The sequence below is a fragment of the Doryrhamphus excisus genome, linkage group LG13, assembly GCF_037039965.1.
Source record: "Doryrhamphus excisus strain RoL-2023G ecotype Guam linkage group LG13, RoL_Dexc_Guam_v1.1, whole genome shotgun sequence".
Lineage (NCBI taxonomy): Eukaryota > Metazoa > Chordata > Actinopteri > Syngnathiformes > Syngnathidae > Doryrhamphus > Doryrhamphus excisus.
Genome location: NC_136369.1, coordinates 16,362,670 through 16,384,885, shown reverse-complemented (window position 1 = coordinate 16,384,885; position 22,216 = coordinate 16,362,670). Strand labels below are relative to the sequence as shown.

The window sequence follows — 22,216 nt, the reverse complement described above, 5'->3', positions numbered from 1 at the left end:
CAGCATAGCATCATCTGCATAACGCATTTCCCTAATAATAAAAAAATAATAACAAGCTCGAGTTAGTTAGAGGCTGAATGTGTGTGATATTTTGTTCTGGTTTGGGCGATTTTTTACGCAAGTGTGACCCTTTGGCACCATCACCCTAAAGTCACTCCTAGTCTAAAAAGGCCTTCGGTGCAGCTCATTAGAAAAGCGTGATAATCATCTGGAATGCACAGTAATTAGTGGCCGACGGCTTTCTGCACCGCAACCCATTTTTGAACTGCCGACATCGTCACGGTTTGCCCCTTATGTCGTATATTTGTGCTTCTATAAATGCCAGGGAATTAAAAATTGATGATGCGATATTGTAGGGGTGGATAGCAGAAATATTATAAAGATGATCAGTGTTAGATAACATCGTTGTACCTATTTTGATATGGTAACGGTTCGACCTCCATTTTGATTGGAATTCTACTAAAAAATGTAAATACAGTACTCCCTCGTTTATCCCGGTTAATTGGTTCCAGAACCAACTGTGAATTTAAGTGAATTTCCGCAAAGTAGGATTCCTTATCCGTGAATGAAATACTGTTTTATAGAAAAGCATAGAAAACCTGCTTACAACCTTCTGCATATTATTTTTAACGTTTACACTCCGATTAAACAATATAAATAAGACTAATTCGCCTTCAGGATTTTGTTGGTAGACAGGACAATTCATGGATCAATTCCTCACAGGAAGTCTTTCAGGTCCTGAAGCAGAAAAAAACAGATCATCACACTACCACCGCCATATTGTACCATTGGTATGGTGTTCTTTTTCTAACTTTGGCGTTCGTTTTTTACGCTGGATGGGAGACACAAACCTTTGAAAATATTAATGTTAACTTAATTGAGGGTTGCGGGGGGTGCTGTCTTCGGGCGAGAGGCGGGGTACATGTAGACAAACAACCATTCACACTCACATTCATACCTATGGACAATTCAGAGTCGCCAATTAGCCTAGCATATTATTATGGTTAATATTACCCGGAGAAAACCCACACATGCACGGGGAGAACATGTAAACTCCACACACAGATGACCGAGGGTGGGATTGAACCCTGGTCTCCTAGCTGTGAGGAGACACAGCCACATGACCACCGAGCAGCCCCGGTCTTAATATTAGTTTCATAAATATTAGTAAATATACCCAATTTGGTCATTTGGATGTTATTGTGGGGTCTTTTGTGACCCCTTGGATGAGTCGTTGCTGCGCTCTTGGGGACATTTTGGTTGACTGAACTTGAGTTTTCAATGGTTGTTCAGATTTTAGGACGTTATGACCTTTTTTTGTCAAGATTTGATGGATTTGATGTTTTTGTCATGTAGAACCATATAGAGTATTTATAATTATTATTGTATACACATCATTTCTTTCTGTCTTTATCAGGTTTACCAGACCTGGTTCCCGATCCAAACTACGTCCAGGCTTCTACGTACATCCAGAGAGCTCGCATGTACTCACTTCGCTGTGCTGCTGAGGAGAAATGCCTTTCAAGGTATTGTTATCAATTCTTATTAAGCTTTTAAGAGTCAAACTTGTTTTGATTTTGGGTGTGGGGGAGGGGGAAACAACGATGCTCACAGACTGCCCAAGCATTTATATTGCAAACTGACATTTAACTTTAATGCACCGTTGACCTTTAGCAAGACAACAACACCAAAACAACAGATTACGGAGGATAACGATCTTAATAGGTCCATGTTTCTGAACTTTTGGACTAAATCAAATAATTATACTAATGTGTGGACCTAAATTTAATGAATTCATAAATACTCACGGGGTGCTATGTGCTAAATAGGTAAACTGGTGTGGATGTTTATTATGGCATCACAACCAATCAGTTGTACCGCCTCGTGGTTGCATGAACAGTCTGCAATTAACGGAATTGCGAGTCGCAGAACAGCGGAAGAATACATGCAGACTATCTACGTGAACTTGAATGTAATCTTTGTTGCTGTGTTCAATGACTGATATCAACCGTGACATCATGACCCAACAGGAGTCTTCATATAGTAGTACTGATTGACATGTAGTGTGCATGAATGAGTACATGAGTGCACAAATTCAAGCTACAGAACAGCGAAAAAATACATGCAAACCGAGGAAGTGATGATTTTTGTTGGTCCCAAATTTTGTTTGAACTGAACCAAACAAAAAAAAAATTGCTACGACTCAGAATCTCTATTCAGTGTAAACTTTGCTTACATATGAATATATCAGTCATACAACATAGAATGTTTTTTAGGCTATAAGTCGCTCAGGATTATAAATCGAATAGGTCAAAAAAAAAAGGGTCATGAAGAGGTCTCTCGCACCGTGGAATTTGCCGAGGTTGGACGTAGTCATTTGAAACGTCTTCAAAGATCCTGAGAGCTATGGAACAGAACAAAATCACACAGGACCGTCCATAGGCCAAACGAAGGTTGTTACTGGTGCCGAGTGCAGTCCAATAACCATCAGATGACATCAGCAAGAGAAGGGTTTTTAAAACAAAAAACGTCTTCAAAGTCTTTGTCCCCTACAACACCACAAAGATTGTCCATTGGGAATTTGAAGAAGAGCCTCAAACATGAGACTGAAGAAAGAAAAAATGTAACCGTTATGGTCTTGATGGCTTCCAAGGTTATGACTGGCATGACAAGGAGATCCCAGCTCAGTTTTTTTTCCCATATTGTACAATAGAGGAGGTGCCATCATGATTTTGGGTGCGTTTCCCTTCAAAAGGACGATGGAGGTCCATGTTGTCCAGGGATGGGTAAAAAGAGCCATCTGGTCAAACTAACCTAATACAAAAACAGATGACACAGTTTTCAACATTAGAGTTTGTAGTTTATTTGTATGTTCGGAACCCCAGGGTCCGAGGTCCTTTGACTGACTTGTCACCGAGTGCGTCGTCCCCACGCTGGCGTTGCTTCCTCCCTCCCGATGGTCTCCTCACAAGCGTACAGCCATCCCTCAAAGCCCTTTCATATCCTGTCTGAGTTTGCAGCAATCACCGCCAGATGGGCCGCTGTAATTTGCCGTACACGCCAATGTCAACAAGCCGGCGCAAGATGAATGGCTCGGATCTTCAGTCAGCAGCGCTAGCTCGATGTTAGCGCCTCCTTCTTTCGCACAGAAGTGAATCCCGTAACACATGTATATCGGCGGGTTGCCTCTCAACACCAACTAGATGGTTGTAATCTGTCGGATGAATTATTTACCAGAAATCTTTCCGTCTAATCTTTGTTCTGCATTGTTATAGGAATCAAACATAACATTTTTTTTTTTATGTGTCCACCATTCAGCTCCGCCTATGACCCAGAGACCAAGGACTATGACACGCGAGTCCTGCTGCGCTTCCCACAGAGGGTGAAGAACAGGGGGGCTGCTGACTTCATGCCCAACAGGCCACATCATACCTGGGAGTGGCACAGCTGTCACCAGTAAGCATTTCATAGACAACACTTGTTTACATGAACGATTGAACAACAAATCTTGGTCATTTCATAAAGTTAATATAAGAAACAATTTGATTTTACATGGTTGTCGTGGTCTGCACGGTGACCGAGTGGTTAGCGCGCAGACCTCACAGCTTGGAAACCCGCGTTCAATCCCACTCTCGGCCATCTCTGTGTGGAGTTTGCTAGGTTAATTTTACTCTGAAATGTGCAGTGCAACTTTAATGGGGAAATGGCGGTTCTGGGGAATCACACAGGACGGTAGTAATGTCACTTCTTTAAATACTTCCTATAATTCGTCAGAGAATATGCATTTTAAAGCAAATTTTACATTTTTGGGGGGCAAATTTAAGCATTTTCAACCATAAAAATGACTACATGAACTAAAATAGGACTATAAGGCATTCAGAAGATTTATTCAAAAAATGCTGTGGCTATACGTAGTATTCTGCTGTGGTCACTAGGTGTCAGTAATGTTGCTGTAATGTTCGGTGAGACACACAAGCACCAGACTTGAACGCTGAAACAACAGGATTTTTTCTCACAATAGGTACAATATTTCATAACAAGCTACTTTCTTCACAAGCTAACCAAACTCAGGTCCACTAGCACCGGATATTTATAGCAACATAACAAACAGTTTTATTTACATATGTCTGCAATAGCTTATTTTCCTGTATTATGTCTACTATCGGGCTGCACAGTGGTCGAGTAGTTAGGCCACACAGCGAGGAGACCCAAGTTCGATTCCAGCCTCGGCCTATTTATAGCAACATACACAAACAGTTTTAATTACATATGTCTGCAATAGCTTATTTTCCTGTATTATGTCTACTATCGGGCTGCACGATGGTCGAGTGGTTAGGCCACACAGCGAGGAGACCCAAGTTCGATTCCATCCTCGGCCTATTTATAGCAACATACACAAACAGTTTTAATTACATATGTCTGCAATAGCTTATTTTCCTGTATTATGTCTACTATCGGGCTGCACGGTGTTCGAGTGGTTAGGCCATGCAGCTAGGAGACCCAAGTTCGATTCCAGCCTCGGCCTATTTATAGCAACATACACAAACAGTTTTATTTACATATGTCTGCAATAGCTTATTTTCCTGTATTATGTCTACTATTGGGCTGCACGGTGTTCGAGTGGTTAGGCCATGCAGCTAGAAGACCCAAGTTCGATTCCAGCCTTGGCCTATTTATAGCAACATACACAAACGGTTTTATTTACATATGTCTGCAATAGCTTATTTTCCTGTATTATGTCTACTATCGGGCTGCACGGTGGACGAGTTGTTAGGCCACACAGCTAGGTGACCCAAGTTGGATTCCAGCCTCGGTCCATCTCTGTGTGGAGTTTGCATATTTTCTCCGTTTTCTCTCCGGGTGGTCCGGTTTCCTCCCACATTCCAAAAACATGCTAGGTTAATTGACGACTCCAAATTGTCCATAGGTATGAATGTGAGTGTGAATGGTTGTTTGTCTATATGTGCCCTGTGATTGGCTGGCCACCAGTCCAGGGTGTACCCCGCCTCTCGCCCGAAGACAGCTGGGATAGGCTCCAGCGACCCTCGTGAGGGTAAGCGGTAGAAAATGAATGAATCAATGTCTACTATTAGTTAATTGGAGTGTACAGGTGACTATAGGGTTGTTATTTCATATCTAGAGGGCTCTAATAATATTTAAAACTGTATTAAAGGTTTTCTTTGCTCTACGAACTATGAAAATATTTAATTTATAAATAAGGAATACTTAACCGTAATAATGAGGAATTAGTGTACATAAAAATACTGAGATGATATTTTTTTTCTCTGTATTAAATATAAAATGCACAATGTAAAAACAGCACATTCCCCTTCAATGTTTCGCAATCTAGCGAATGCTACTTAAGGCATTGATAGAACTTACTAAAGATGGACATAATTACTACTAAATATGCATTGTATGCAAAGGATTTTCTTGATTTACTCAGTATTAATACAAAATATACATTGGAAAAATAAACAAACATGGCGTCTGGTGGATATTTGATGCATTATAAGATTTGCACTACCAATCTCTGTTATTATCTCATATAGGTTTCACCCATTCAATAATAGCTCTGTATTCATTGTAGAATAGTGACTACCTTACTACCAAAATATAAATATATATATTCTACAAAAATATAACTATTTCCTTGAAATGAGCAACATCCCCAGAGAGTTCAAAGACTTTGAACCCAGTTACCTCAATCATCTTAGGTTGATTCAACATCAATAGAGTTCTTGTTTTGACAAGAAATGTATGAAGTGAGGTGAGTCTCGTACAAACAGGATAGCACAGGTCAGATTCCTGTATTCCGTGTCCTCCAAAGATATGTTATTGGCATCCTTACTTCTCTCCCTGTTGAAATATTTGACTTGGCTCGGGGAAAAGGCACTAGTGGAACAAATTGAATGTCACTCAAGAATTCCGTGTGAATTCTCCGTCTTATTGCTCTTTGTTTTATGACGTTATATTCCACATAGATGGGATGTTGTCTTAGCGAGCGTGCCCACCGTCCAAGCGTGCCAAGCCCCCCCCCCCTCTGCACCTGAATATCCTCATCTAGAAGGAATGCGAGCGCCCATTAGGAGATTGGCAGTGTTTTGTTTTTTTTTTTATTCAGACATCAGTCGACATTGACACAGCAGATCCCAGAAGGCAGGAAGCCAGGGCAATCATTTCCAGTGACTGTGTACTCGGAGTTGACAAATCAATCCATTTTTTTTCTTATTTTTTTTATTTGCTGTCAATCCGTGACACCCGATCACATAACCGCTTCAAGTGCGATGCCATGAATATGGGTTACTGGGGCAAAGTGTTTGCTTATAAAGAAATCTCTTTAAGGGAGGAAAATCTCTAGGCTGGATTCTCACTATCAACTCCGCTGCCCTACATTTCTACTCAATAAGCTCTGTGGTTGACAACTTGGCTTTTCACCACACAGGCTCACGTCTTTCCCAGCGGAATACTACATTTATATATTTAAATGAATATACAGTCTTAGTTTCACATGGTGGGGTTGTTTTTTTTTGTAACAGCTTAAAAGTACTTTTTTTTTAATACTACACCAGCAGTTTGTGTGGTTTTATTGCTATGGCAATCCCACATTCACTGCTTTAGTGGTTTGTATTATTGATGTTAGCATGTTAGCATCAAAATAGCATCAATAAAAACCTGTCTTTGTTGACCATAACATACGCCTGCAAATACCATAATCCCATCACCAAACAAACCGCTTACCCAAATACGGCGTACAACGCCAAGCTATTGCCGAGCTAATGATGTTAGCATGTTAGCAACAAAATAGCATCAATAAAAACCTCTTTGTTGACCATAACATTCGCCTGCAAATACCATAATCCCATCACTAAACAAACCGCTTACCCAAATACGGCGTACAACGCCAAGCTATTGCCGAGTTATTGATGTTAGCATGCTAGCATCAAAATAGCATCAATAAAATCCAGTTTTTGTTGACCATAACATACGCCTGCAAATACCATAATTCCATCACCAACGTGGGCCGCTGGAACGCTGACATCAGCAAACCGTTTACCCAAATACGCCATACAACGCCAAGCTATTGCCGAGCTATTGATGTTAGCATGTTAGCATCAATAAAAACCCGTCTTTTTTGACCATAAAATACGCCTGCAAATACCAAAATCCCATCACCCACGTGGGCCACTGGAACGCTGTCATTAGCAAACCGCTTACCCAAATACGCCGTACACCGCCAAGCTATTGCCGAGCTAATGATGTTAGCATGTTAGCAACAAAATAGCATCAATAAAAACCTCTTTGTTGACCATAACATTCACCTGCAAATACCATAATTTCATCACCCCCGTGGGCCGCTGGGACGCTGACATCAGCAAACCGTTTACCCAAATACGCCATACAACGCCAAGCAATTGCGAGCTATTGATGTTAGCATGTTAGCATCAAAATAGCATCAATAAAAAACAGTTGATGTTGTCCATAAGATACACCTGCAAATGCCATAATTCCATCACCCCCACGGGCCGCTGGAACGCTGACATCAGCAAACCGCTTACCCAAATACGCCGTACAACGCCAAGCTATTGCCGAGCTAATGATGTTAGCATGTTAGCATCAAAATAGCATCAATAAAAACCTCTTTGTTGACCATAACATTCGCCTGCAAATACCATAATTTCATCACCCCTGTGGTCCGCTGGAACGCTGACATCAGCAAACCGCTTACCCAAATACGCCATACAACGCCAAGCAATTGCGAGCTATTGATGTTAGCATGTTAGCATCAAAATAGCATCAATAAAAACCTCTTTGTTGACCATAACATTCGCCTGCAAATACCATAATCCCATCACCCCCGTGGGCCGCTGGGACGCTGACATCAGCAAACCGCATACCCAAATACGCCGTACAACGCCAAGCTATTGCCAAGCTATTGATGTTAGCATGTTAGCATCAAAATAGCATCAATAAAAACGATTTTTTTACCATAACATACGCCTGCAAATACCATAATTCCATCACCCCCGTGGGCCACTGGAACGCTGACATCAGCAAACCGTTTACCCAAATACGCCGTACAACGCCAAGCAATTGCCAAACTATTGATGTTAGCATGTTAGCATCAAAATAGTATCAATAAAAACCTCTTTGTTGACCATAACGTTCGCCTGCAAATACCATAATTTCATCACCCCTGTGGGCCGCTGGGACGCTGACATCAGCAAACCGTTTACCCAAATACGCCATACAACGCCAAGCAATTGCGAGCTATTGATGTTAGCATGTTAGCATCAAAATAGCATCAATAAAAACCTGTCTTTGTAGACCATAACATACGGCTGCAAATATCATAATCCCGTCACCCCCGTGGGCCGCTGGAACGCTGACATCAGCAAACCGCTTACCCAAATACGCAAGTACCCAAGTACAACGCCAAGCTATTGCCGAGCTATATTGCATGCTACTTCATCACTTGCTAAACCCGTGGCATTGTTATGTGTGATAAAACTACTCATTTTGGGGCAGCCTTTTATTGTGGCCAGCCTCCTGCAATAATCCTGCCGTCTGATCAGTATCTTGATATGATAGTAATTAGTAGGTAAGCATCGATGGACAAGGGTTCGAAGCCTAGCCCAGATTGCACAAGAAAGACAAGGCTTTGTGTTATTATCAGTTATTCGTATTATCATATTCCTTAACTTTTTCATGTTACATTATGGATTTTGTGCTTGTGATTTTTGCTAATTTTACTTCTATAAAGTGCCACGGACCAATAAAAACAGCCATTGTCCAGCCATGGGCCGCACTTTGGACACCCCTGCTTTTGTAACACTTTGTCAGGGTTTACCTTGTAAAAAATACACGTTGCCTTTTAGCTTCTCTGTAGTAGGTATCCTCAAAATGTTTATGAATACTATGATCGTAAATAGGCTGCACGGTGGTCGAGTGGTTAGCACGCAGGCCTCACAGCTAGGAGACCCGAGTTCAATTCTACAATCGGCCACAAGGCTCATATAGACAAACGTCAATAATAGTCTTTTCAATAAAAAGCTATGGTAAGGTGAGCCCAGGGGCTAAAAAAAAAAACCAAAACTGCATTCTTTTTTTATTGCCCATTGAATGTAACTTTCTTCCATCACATTCTGCAAATATACTGTATGACATCCGATGTCAAAGTTCAATGCTGTTGTTAGTACAGATGTTAGGACATACGGTACAGTATGTCTTCATATCCTACTTCCAGTGCATGGAGGTCGCTGGCAAACGGTCAAAGCACCTCCTGTATTTTCTGGCTTTTTTTCCACAATCCCGAGCTGTGATGTGTGAGGCTGTCGTGAAGCCACGCTAGTTTCAACACTCATGGGAAAAAAAAAATACTCATGACTAAGAATGAGGGATTTGAATGATTTGTATATTATGATTACGAGCTATTCTTGCTAAATCCGCTCGGTGTCCTTCCAACACGACATTCTCCGGAGCTTACATAGTGGGAGAGAGAGAGGAGATCCAGGAATCTGAGCAGGCAGGCAGGGGACCCCTTCAGGCAAAGTCCCAATCCATGTTTTTTATCCCATGCTGCCTGCACTCATTCTCTCACACACACGAATTGTACAATGTTTGTTTGGTGACACACATGCAATAGAATACATTTCAGCAATGCGCCATAAATTCAACATGGCTGCAAATAGAAAACAAAAGGATGCATGCATTTGCTGATCATGTTCCGATAACAAAGAGCACGTTTGTCGCTACTAATTGGTCGCCATGGAAAGAATGACTGTAGGAAATGGCCACCACTGATGTTTCTCCATGAGTGGAAAGTAGCCACTTTTGCTTTTCCAAGTCAATCTTTAACGACCATTCACGTAAAATAAAAAGCAATATTTTGCACAGTGGGTGTTTGTTCGACTATAAAGGATCCTTACAACTGACCTCACTTTAATTTGCTGGATGCAAATAAATATACATTTTATTGCTCCTACTTAGTGTAATAAACATGTTTTTGGGTAAACGACCTTGACTAAATATACAGTATAATAAAGTATAACATCATGTGAATATGTGCTGTGTATACATTAGGAAGTAGTATTAGTCTCATTAACTGTCAACATAAATTGCCTTGATCATCAGTTTTTGTTGAATCCGTTCCAAAGGGTCCGTCAAAAACCAGATCATACAAAACTGAAGTTAGGAAAAGATGGACGGATTTTTGGTAAAAAGCAGAATTCATGGTTCTATTTATCACAGCAAGCATAAAAACCTCAGACCATTACACTACCGCCACCATATTTTACTGTTGGTGTATTTTCTTTGTCTGAAATACAGTGTTACTTTTTTACGTTAGGAAAAGATGGACGGATTTTTAGTAAACAGCAGAATTCATGGTTCTATTTATCACAGCAAGTCTTCCAGGTCCTGAAGCAGCAAAACAGCCCCAGACTATTACACTACCACCACCATATTTTACTATTGGTGTATGTTCTTTGTCTGAAACGCAGTGTTACTTTTTTACACCAGATGGAATTGGACACATACCTTCCAAAAAGGTCTACTTTTGTCTCATCAGAGCATTTTAAGGAATCAATTTAACAAACAAGAAATCAGGAAGGGGACAAGCACTTTTTCACACCACTGTAGGGTCTGTCAAAACCCAGATCATACAAAACTAAGGTTAGGAAAAGATGGACGGATTTTTGGTAAACAGCAGAATTCATGGTTTTATTTATCACAGCAAGTCTTCCAGGTCCTGAAGCAGCATAAAAACCCCAGACCATTACACTACCACCACCATATTTTACTGTTGGTGTATGTTCTTTGTCTGAAATTGGACACACACCTCCCAAAAAGGTTTACTTTTGTCTCGTCAGAGCATTTTAAGGAATCAATTTAACTGTAGGTTCCGTATGACCGAAGGAAAAACATTTGATCCAGAACTAGACCCCGAATCTGGACTGGGATCAGATCATTTTTCTAACATGAGCAGAACTCAAAAGGTTGTATGGTGATGTAGATGAAAGTTCAAGTGACAAATGATCCTTTGATCATGACCTAGATCGTAAACCTTCACCCTTATCAGCAAGGACATAATTCTAAACATTGGCAACATATTTTGATAAAATTTACTAAGCATGCAGATGAGCTTCCCTGGGACGGTTTCCTTCCCTGAGACAGTTTGTGCAAACATTATTTTGTTAGCCAAACTGATTGTTGCAGCAGCTGTCCGGCGCATGGAACCACTTTGAAGGTTGTGGGGTTATGCTGGAGCCTATCCCAGCTGACTTTGGTTGGAATGGGGTGGGGGGTACTGGACTGGTCGCCAGCCAATCACAGGGCACATATTGACAAAAATCATTCATACTTACATTCATACCGATGGACAATTAAGAATTGGCATTCATCGAAAAAGATGTGATTGGGGGAAAAAAAATATGTGTATGTACGTGTAGTTTGATCCAGATCCAAATCCGGATCTAGGGCAGGAATTGTGCTTTTATACTGCACTCTTAGTTAAAGTGGACCTATTATACTCATTTTCAAGACTTTGTATTGAATCCTGGACTCCTACAGAGCAGCTCCACACAATAACTCACACTGAAAGCTTTCTAGATCTTCCAGAATCTGCACCTCTTCCACAAGTCTTTTGTTGGATTTCCTCAATTCACTCAATTTAAAAATTGTGGCCAATTTGGAATATGTTTTCTTGTATAAGGTGTCATCGCAATGGTGACATGTAACGTCCATGGCATGTTAGCATGTCCTGCTGGGACTGTATGGTCGAGAGAGACAGGCCCAGGCAAGAAATCCAACTGTTGTTGGGTTCAAGCGGTCAGTAGCAGCCACGTGCATCCCAGCTATCATGAGCTGCCAGAGTTGTGCAAATACACACAAAAAGTAACCTTGCAAATACATCCATAGCACCACTCAAGCATATCCATATTAATCCCGCAAAAAAACACACAAGCCCCCACACATGCAAACCTCTCCACCTGATTTATTCAGTACCTAACGTGTTAATGTCCTCCATCAGCAATGTGTCATTAATTTGCCTCCGCCGGTTGTGAAAGATCCCGTTCATGTGTGCAGTCACGGCATGCCATTACGCACATAAACACTAACACATGAGTTCATGGGGCTGAATATACAGTATGAACAACATCGCAGAGTGTGCTGGAACAAGCTTAACGTCTTAACTCGCTCACATGCACAACAGTGTTTGTTTGACTTGTTGCTAAGTCAGACCTCTTTTTTTTTTAATGTGTGTGTGTGTGTGTCCTCCCGCAGGCACTATCACAGTATGGATGAGTTCAGCCACTATGACCTGTTAGAGGTCAGCTCAGGACGCAAGGTCGCAGAAGGACACAAGGCCAGTTTTTGTCTGGAGGACACCACGTGCGACTTTGGACATCTGAAACGCTACGCATGTAGCTCACATACTCAGGTAACACAGAAAATTATTGTTGTTGTTGTTGTTGTTGCCCATGACTCCTTTATTATTGGCCCGCAGCATGTTAAAACAGAAATATATTTAAATAGCGAAAATTGAGCAAAAAAAGCACGGATACTAATAATACTCTTACATTTGTTCACTTCCTGCTTTCCTAATATATTTTTTTTTTTTTTTTGTCACGTACCAAAGTACGAGGTGATATGACAATGTCAATATAGTGATATGTATAGCACAGTCCAGAACTGTGTGAGAATTTTCAAGTCGATCTGACTGAGGGGGATTAAAATTAGGTAGATTTCAGGAAAATATCAGTTCCCAGCCAAAAAAAAAGTGAGGAAAAACTTTTTGTGAAATTATATATAATAAGTATAACTTTCATTTTGACACGATTTAATTGTTTTTGTGACAGCTCAAATGTCAAAAAAAAAGTATAACAATGTACACAACACAAATTACAGGTTGTTTTACATCAAAATAAGAATTTATTTACAAATATAACATCATTAACGAATTGCAATTTTCACTTTTGGAACGATCGAGTGGTTAGCGTGCAGGCCTCACAGCTAGGAGGCCAAAGTTCGATTCCACCCTCGGGCATCTCTGTATGAAGTTTACACGTTTCCTCCCACATTCCCAAAACATGCTAGGTTAATTGGCGACTCCAATTTGTCCATGGGTATGAATGTGAGTGTGAATGGTTGTTTGTCTATATGTGCCCTGTGATTGGCTGGTGACCAGTCACCGCCTCCCACCTTGAAGACAGCTGAGATAGGCTCCAGCACCCTCGTGAGGATAAGCGGTAGAAAATGAATGAATTAATGAATTATCGTCTAGCAAATCAAGCGAATCGATTAAGTCATTTTTTTTTGTAATCCGGCAAACTCGCACAGTCAATAAAAACTGCTATCTTTGCTCAGCAAGAAAATTGTTCGATTTTCATGATATCGGATGCAAGGTTGCAGATTTCTGAGGTCACATCGGTGCATAACTTCAGTGGTGTTTTTTTAATTAACTTTGTATTGATTTGATGGGTAATTGGTGACATGAATATTCATGATGTGAAATTATGCAAATAATTAGAAACACATTTTTTGGACTTTTCTCCGTTAACATGATCCATGCGGAGCTCTTATCAAATGCACTTCTGCCACCTTGTGGCCATTTTAAAAGTGCTCTGAAGCGTTAATGTGTTAGTGTAGAGTTACAACACTACCTATTTTTGCCTTTTGCGCAAGAAAAACCCATAAAAGACGTATAAATACGTTGATGGGATCGGGCATTTGGGATTATAAAAACGTGTTTGAATACATCTTTGCTATTGAATGAGTTAAATGTCACAGGTTTGTGCTTTCATTGTAAGTTTGATTTCCCACGGGTGTTTTTTAATTCACTGTGGGTGTGTTGTTTGTGTAAACATGCGTGTGTGTGTGTATGTGTGTGTACATGGGCTGCAATCTAATTGTAATCTTAATCAGCCATAACATTTGCCATATATCTGATGCTGATCTGAGCATAACCATTTTTTGCTGCTATGATAAAAAAATGTACTTGCACTGTGTAAAACCTAAGTAAATATACACAGTAACAGTACTAATTCACTAATTTACTTAATATGTGTTTTTCAGGGTCTGAGCCCAGGCTGCTATGATACTTACAATGCTGATATTGACTGCCAATGGATCGATATCACAGACATCCAGCCTGGAAACTACATACTGAAGGTACAAACTTAACATGCTCATAGTAGTTTGTTTCCCAAAGCTATGCTGAAAAGAGGCAACGCCAGATACAATAAAGCATTGCTATTGCAATGTTTACGCTCATAATATGGCTCATAATGCAAATATCAATATCAGAAATATCATTTTCTGTTTTGTGTCTTCAGCTCCAGGTCAACCCCAAATTCCTGGTGATGGAATCGGATTTCACCAACAACGTGGTCAGGTGTAACATTCACTACACGGGACGTTTTGTGACAACCACCAAATGCAAGATAACACAGTAAGTCAAACCCGGGATTGATCACCTGCATTTTGGTGTTTTTTTTTTGTTTATTTGGTTTTATAGTTCATACACTTTTATTATTACGTTTGTATTGACATCATTTTTTGTACAGCTCATATTTTTTATTTGGCTAAATCCAATCCCAGCAGTGGCAAGCGGTGCGTTTGGTACCACCTGGGCGGACATGAATTTTGTAATGTTAATGGTAATGGTTTTATTATCATTTGAACATGCATCAGATTACAATTGAGTACATCCCATAATCAGTTCACAGTTCCACATGTCCAAAAGGAGTAGGAAGAAGCAAAGCTTATTAAATCCTACCCCTCCATCTGGTACTTTTACAATCAGTAACTGTTACATTTGTTCACTTCCTGCTTTCCTAATATAGTTTAAGGTTTTTTTGTGTGTAATTTTTGTAAAAAAAAAAAAAAAAAAATTTGATTTTATTTTTGTCATTTTGACATTTTTAGGTAATTGGTTATTTTTAACCTTATGCATTATTTTAGCTGTTTGAATATGAACTATATATATATTGTACACAACACATGAGAGCCGCGATCGGAAACCAGTATAAATAGTTTAAACATCTCCAAATATCTATACTACAACATCACCATACAAGATGGGATCATCACCAACTAATCATTTATTATGCACGTCCCAATTTTGCAGGTGTACCTAATGTTGTGGCCTGGAAAATTAGGTTTTACGTCATGTTCTTCCCAATGAATTGGCAGACAGAGGAGCTTTTTTTTTTTTTTTAAATGCAGCTCCATGAAGAGCATCAAAGTGTATCAAATTACTTACGACTTATTAGCGAACTTAATGGCTTCTCGGCCAAACTATTTGATGATTTAACAAATTATGCTCTCATTCTTCAATTAAGATTAATGGGCTCTGAAACTTTTCACATTTGAGAGATGCAGAGGTGTTGAACTTTCCTCAAGCTCTATTAACAAGTGGAGAAGACGCCTCGTGCAAAAAGAAGGAATATGCACGCAAAAGGATTTCAGCAAGGAAAAATGGTTCGAAATGCTCGCTTTGTCGGGAAAATGAGATCTAAAAAAATTATAAAAGCAGATGTCAGGGGCGTGACCTCCATTATGACAGTCTGAGCAGTTTCTTTATGCCAAACGATCCACTTAAATCGAGCCCATCTATATCGTAATCACGTCCACGCTACTACACACAATGTGTTTCTAATTATTTGCATAATTTCACATCATGAATATTCATGTCACCAATTACCCATCAAATCAATAAAAAGTTAATTAGAAAACACCACTGAAGTTATGCACCGATGTGACCTCAGAAATCTGCAACCTTGCATCCGATATCATGAAAACCTAACAATTTTCTTGCTAGCAGTTAGCAGTTTTTATTGACTGTGCGAGTTTGCCGGATTACAAAAAAACGCAAAAAAAAAAAATAGATGATAATTCGTTCATTCATTCATTTTCTACCGCTTATAGTCACGAGGGCCGCGGGGGGTGCTGGAGCCTATCCCTGCAGGGTACACCCTGGACTGGTCGCCAGCCAATCACAGGGCACATATAGACAAACAACCATTCACACTCACATTCATACCTATGGACAATTTTGGAGTCGCCAATTAACCTAGCATGTTTTTGGAATGTGGGAGGAAACCGGAGTACCCGGAGAAAAACCCACGCATGCACGGGGAGAACATGCAAACTCTGGCTGTGAGGTCTGTGCGCTAACCACTCGACCGCTGTGCAACCTAGACGATAATTGTCTGACAAATTCATTCATTCATTTTCTACCGCTTTTTCCTCACAAGAGTCGCAGGGGGTGCTGGAGCCTATCCCAGCTGTCTTCGGGCGAGAGGCGGGGTACACCCTGGACTGGTCGCCAGCCAATCACAGGGCACATATAGACAAACAACCATTCACACTCACATTCATACCTATGGACAATTTTGGAGTCGCCAATTAACCTAGCATGTTTTTGGAATGTGGGAGGAAACCAGCTGTGAAGTCTCTGCGCTAACCACTCAACCGCCGTGCAACCGAGACGATAATTGTCTGACAAATTATTGTCGATAATAATTGACAGCATTTTTTGAGACTATTAGCCCATTTGAAGATGAAAGCCTGGACATAGCCTAGTCCTAGCTTAGCCTTAGTTACCATGGCGATACAGCTGCTTTAAAAGAGAGCCGGCAACCTTTGCTGAACATGTCTGTCTTTTCACTCAATACAGCTCGTTTCACAGAACACCCCCTCCATCATTGTAGTCACAAGATCATTATTAATATTATTTTGTTCTGTTTACGTTACAGGTCTTGATGAAGCACTGGAAGACCAACTAACCACACTAGAGTGACCCTGACTGCTCTTCCACTGGAATGTGCATGGAACTCGTTGGCTCACAATAGTTGTTATGTTTGTCTTTTGCAAAAAAAAAAAATTATTGTGCTGTTTTACATTCCCACGTGGTGAAAGAAGTGGGATCCACTGGCACTGATGCAATTGGGAATAGGGGTTATAACGTGAACGCATCGTATCGTCAAATGCATTTTGTGTGCTGTTATTTCCAAAAAAAAAAAAAATGAATGAACTGCACAGTCATATTGTTTCTTTCTAAAGTGGCATCGCCAACTACTGGCCTGGCATGCATATTGCAGTGCTTTCACTCCTTTTTGGGAAGGCTGTGTGAATGTTTGACAAGCTTTCAAAAAGCCCAGATTAAAAATGTTCTCTTCATCGTTATTATGTGAACATCCCATTTTTTTTTAAATAGAAACTCAACTCAAGGTGCTCTCTTGTAAACCAGGCTCATTATTATTATTCTAATTATGAAAGTATGTAAGCTGTACCTTTACACTGTCTTCTTCAACTACCAACACTGGTCAGATGGCACATACGTCATCTATGCCTTTTTTTTGAAGAATGTATAAGCAAATATTCCACTGACGCATGATGGATTATTTTTTTTTGCCTGTTGTAATGTCATTTGTGAAGTCGCGCTAATCTGTGTGTATTATTTTATTGGTTATCAGAATTGATGTGCTGTTGGGGCTGAAATGAAATAAACGCAGAATACCAAACACAGATGTGCACCTACCTCTCCAAATGACGGTTTAGACGATTTAATATGTACAATGTAAAGTGTTGTGCTTTTACAAAGATAATAATGCTCATTTTTAGACCTAATTCATGTAACTATATTAAAAGTTGACTATGAAAACCAAATCCAGGATCATCTTTGTCAATGCAAATTTGTGTATCTCATGAGATTGGAGGGTACATGTAGAGTACATGGAGTTTGTAGGCTGGGAAAAGCCATTCAGTACGGGATTGGGGGCACGTCATTCATTCATTCATCCATCCATCCATCCATTCATTCATTCATTCATTCATTCATTCATTCTCTACCGCTTATCCTCATGAGGGTGCTGGAGCCTATCCCAGCTGTCCTCAGGGCGGGAGGCGGGGTACACCCTGGACTGGTGGCCAGCCAATCACAGGGCACATATAGACAAACAACCATTCACACTCACATTCATACCTATGGACAATTTGGAGTCGCTAATTAACCTAGCATGTTTTTGGAATGTGGGAGGAAACCGGAGTACCCGGAGAAAAACCCACGCATGCACGGGGAGAACATGCAAACTCCACACAGAGATGGCCGAGGGTGGGATTGAACTCGGGTCTCTTAGCTGTGAGGCCAGCATGCTAACCACTCGTACACCGTGCAGAGCTCATTGTAAACAGTACAGTGAAATTGGAAATCATTTTATACGTATGTTTTATAAGTATGTTTCAAATGTAGTTACTGACACTTTGCAGACTCCATTTAAAAAAAAAAATACATAAGGTGGTTGCCTCCAGCCACAGCTGTTATTGCCAATGTTTATATGAGACTCTGTAGTATTTTTATAAAAATACTGCAAAATACTGCAGTAAACCCCAAAAATGCAAACTCCACACAGAGATGGCTGAGGGTGGAATTGAACTCAGGTCTCTTAGCTGTGAGGCCAGCATGCTAACCACTCGTACACCGTGCAGACCTCATTGTAAACAGTACAGTGAAATTTGAATTAATTTTATACGTATGTTTTATAAGTATGTTTCAAATGTAGTTACTGACACTTTGCGGACTCCATTTAAAAAAAAATACATAAGGTGGTTGCCTACAGCCACAGCTGCAAATACTGCAGAAAACCGGAAAACGGAGTACCCGCAGAAAACCCACGCATGCACGGGGAGAACATGCAAACTCTAGCTGTGAGGTCTGTGCGCTAACCACTCGACCGCCGTGCAACCAATTCTTTGTCACCAATCCTGTTCATAATTTTCATGGAAAGAAGACACTGCAATAAATAAATAGACAGTTGTGTCCTTGCAGCAAGTATAGTAGCTACTGTGTTCATGTGCGACACTGGTAGGACTGCATGTGCTGTGGAGATTCACACTGAATAAATATACGCTGGTTTCATATGAAAACAAAAGGTGCAAAACTGAATAAATCACATTCCCTCGAGGTGGATGGTCGACTTGGTTCAGTATATTTTTCATCAACATAGTAGTCATGCCAAAAATTTGTGTTGCTGCTGGATGTTCATTGTAGCCGAGCTATGTAAGTTTTTTGTTTTCTTTTCCAAAACAGTACAGTTTGATAATAAATCATAATAATAATATATTTTATTTGTATAGCACTTTTGAGAGTACTCAAAGACGCTTTACAGTGAAAAAAAAATAGAGTTGAGTAAAAGATGCATTAAAATACAACATCCATACATTTATTCAGAGCTAAAAACAAGACTAAAAGCGGGGCACAGCAGTCAGGTATAAAAGGTTAGATTAGACATTAAAAATGGATTTAAACAGTTTTTTTTAGGGTTTTTAGTTGTTTTTTGAAGGTGGGAAGGTCGGGGCAAGCGCGGAGTGAATGGGGCAAAGAGTTCCAGAGGGTGGGGGCAACGATGGAGAAGGCAACAATTGACGAAGCAGGGGACAGATGGACGCCCAACTCTAGTTCTGTTCTTTGCTGTGATAATTTGGTAATGGTTTTATTTCATTTGAACATGCATCAGATTACAATTGAATGCATCCCATAATCAGTTCACAGTTCCACATGTCCAAAAGGAGTAGGAAGAAGCAAAGCTTATTAAATCCTACCCCTCCATCTGGTACTTTTACAATCAGTAACTGTTACATTTGTTCACTTCCTGCTTTCCAAATTACAATTTAGGTTTTTTTAATTTATTTTTTAATTTTAATTTTAATTTTAATTTTAATTTTAATTTTAATTTTAATTTTAATTTTAATTTTAATTTTAATTTTAATTTTAATTTTAATTTTAATTTTAATTTTAATTTTAATTTTATGTATAGCACATCATGACTGGTTCAAGACTCTTCATCCTTGTATTTTGCAAACATCAACTGCCATTTCACTGATGAATGCTTCTTTACCAGAAATATTTTGCTTGAAAATGTACAGCATTAAATCATTTTTGGGGAAAAATTGGGTTGGGTTTTTTCTTGAAATACACACAACTTCTTAGCATATCTGTTGCTTTACAAAACATCAGAATGGCTCCTTTCATTTCTGAGTATGTGGACCTCTGTGGAAAAAGTGTGAACCCCCCTGTGGTAGAACAAAGAAAACATCGGGAGCTGTGAGAGCTGTAAAGAATAATCCTAAAACAACAGTTACTGTCATCAGCACCAAGTTGCAGAAAGAACTTTCTACTGTTCATAGAAGACTTCATGAACAAAAGTGCAATGGTTATACACCAGAAGAATATGACAGCCAGGCTGGAAAACACCAAAAAGTGCAAAATCATATGCAAATCATATTATGACTTCATTCGAAAAACATTGCAACCTTGTCACCAGTTCAGGGTGTACCACGCCTCTCACTGGAAGTCAGTGTTTCCCCGATATTTCCAACGTGATACATAGAGTATATATATATATAACCAACGGCGACCATCCGTACGTAAAGCAAAGTAACAAGCGTTTTGCAGCTGCAAGCTTGCAGCATAATCGAGAAAACAGATCAAGAGAAGTGAAGCAAGACTGATTAGATCTTCCAAGCATCCTCGCCACTGGGACGTCACAATCTTGCCTGGGAATTCTGGTGAAAAAAAAAAAAAAAAAAACAAGAGGAAGACACCTGTTACTTGGAAAAAGATCCGCTGTCAATCAACGCTTAGCCCGGGTGATGCAAGAGAATGTAAGACGTTGACACATCACCATCAGACAAAAAAAAAAAAACTGCCATCATAAAATCTTACATACCAAACATCCCAGTGCAGCTTGCTCCTGTCATATAGAAGATCTTTGACAAGCGTTTTTCCCAGTATACTTAAAAATAGCAGAGCGTTCCTGTCATGTGTACGTTTATATAAATACAGCAGTGACGGGAATCTCAGCTTTTTTAAAGGAGCCAGTTCTTTTTTTTTGCATCGGCTCACTAAAAAGAGCCAGCTCCCCATATTTTTTTTGTTTCTTAAATTTATTGCTAAAATATGAGGAAAATTAATTTCAAATTTTTCTAAAAGAAAAATGGGCCAGTATGCAGCTGGACGAGTTGACAAAATTGCTGAAGCCCGATGCCTTAAAATAAACAATTTATCAGTGTCCTAACTGTGTTTATTTTGTTTATTTAATGGAACAAATTACTGTTGTCTGTGTAGCATTATAGAGTGTGCATACAGGGACAGTCTGGAATTACTAACAGCCATTTCCCACCACACTGGTAGTCCTGCAAAAACATGTAATGACCATATTCCTCTTCCTTTAAGTAACAAAGCAAAAGTTTATTTATTCCATAATGGTATACTGTTGTCTGTGTAGCATTATAGAGTGTGCATACAGGGACAGTCTGGAATTACTAACAGCCATTTTTCCCACCACACTGGTAGTCCTGCAAAAACATGTAATGACCACATTCCTCTTCCTTTAAGTAACAAAGCAAACGTTTATTTATTCCATAATGGTATACTGTTGTCTGTGTAGCATTATAGAGTGTGCATACAGGGACAGTCTGGAATTACTAACCGCCATTTCCCACCACACTGGTAGTCCTGCAAAAACATGTAATGACCATATTCCTCTTCCTTTAAGTAACAAAGCAAAAGTTTATTTATTCCATAATGGTATACTGTTGTCTGTGTAGCATTATAGAGTGTGCATACAGGGACAGTCTGGAATTACTAACAGCCATTTTTCCCACCACACCGGTAGTCGTGCAAAAACATGTAATGACCACATTCCTCTCCTTTAAGTAACAAACCAAAAGTTTATTTATTCCATAATGGTATACTGTTGTATGTGTAGCATTATAGAGTGTGCATACAGGGACAGTCTGGAATTACTAACAGCCATTTTTCCCACCACACCGGTAGTCCTGCAAAAACATGTAATGACCATATTCCTCTTCCTTTAAGTAACAAAGCAAACGTTTATTTATTCCATAATGGTATACCGTTTTGGGGGTAGAAGGTTATTGTTGGTTTTATGCATCATTTTAGTTGTTTGAAGGTTTACCAGGTCAGCAAACATGACAGAGGTCTTCAAATATAATTGTTTCATTTTGAGTGACGTCTTTGCGTTTGCTGTCACCTTGAGTAAATTGTTGCTGCCATAAGTCCACAAGCATGATTATACAGGGTCAGGCAAAATGATATAACACATTTCTAGGTTAAATAAAAGTAAAATAAAGCAAAGAAGTGTTTTTATTTTAAAAAATTTTCGAGGTCGGCCGGTTGATTTCTGTTTCA

General features: G+C 39.7%; 1 protein-coding gene across 2 annotated transcripts in view; it reads left to right on the top strand.

Moving 5' to 3' along the window:
- The window catches only part of LOC131139141 (lysyl oxidase homolog 1), a 232,520-nt gene extending 214,856 nt beyond the window's left edge, over positions 1 to 17,664 (top strand). For both annotated transcript variants that reach the window (XM_078795859.1, XM_058088444.2), the window contains 6 exons: positions 1,418 to 1,526; positions 3,319 to 3,456; positions 12,286 to 12,442; positions 14,077 to 14,172; positions 14,337 to 14,452; positions 16,761 to 17,664. In XM_078795859.1, coding sequence (XP_078651985.1) covers positions 1,418 to 1,526; positions 3,319 to 3,456; positions 12,286 to 12,442; positions 14,077 to 14,172; positions 14,337 to 14,452; positions 16,761 to 16,767 — 623 coding nt within the window. In that variant the 3' untranslated portion in view covers positions 16,768 to 17,664. The remainder of the gene's footprint in view (positions 1 to 1,417; positions 1,527 to 3,318; positions 3,457 to 12,285; positions 12,443 to 14,076; positions 14,173 to 14,336; positions 14,453 to 16,760) is intronic.
- The last annotated feature ends 4,552 nt before the right edge of the window (positions 17,665 to 22,216 follow it).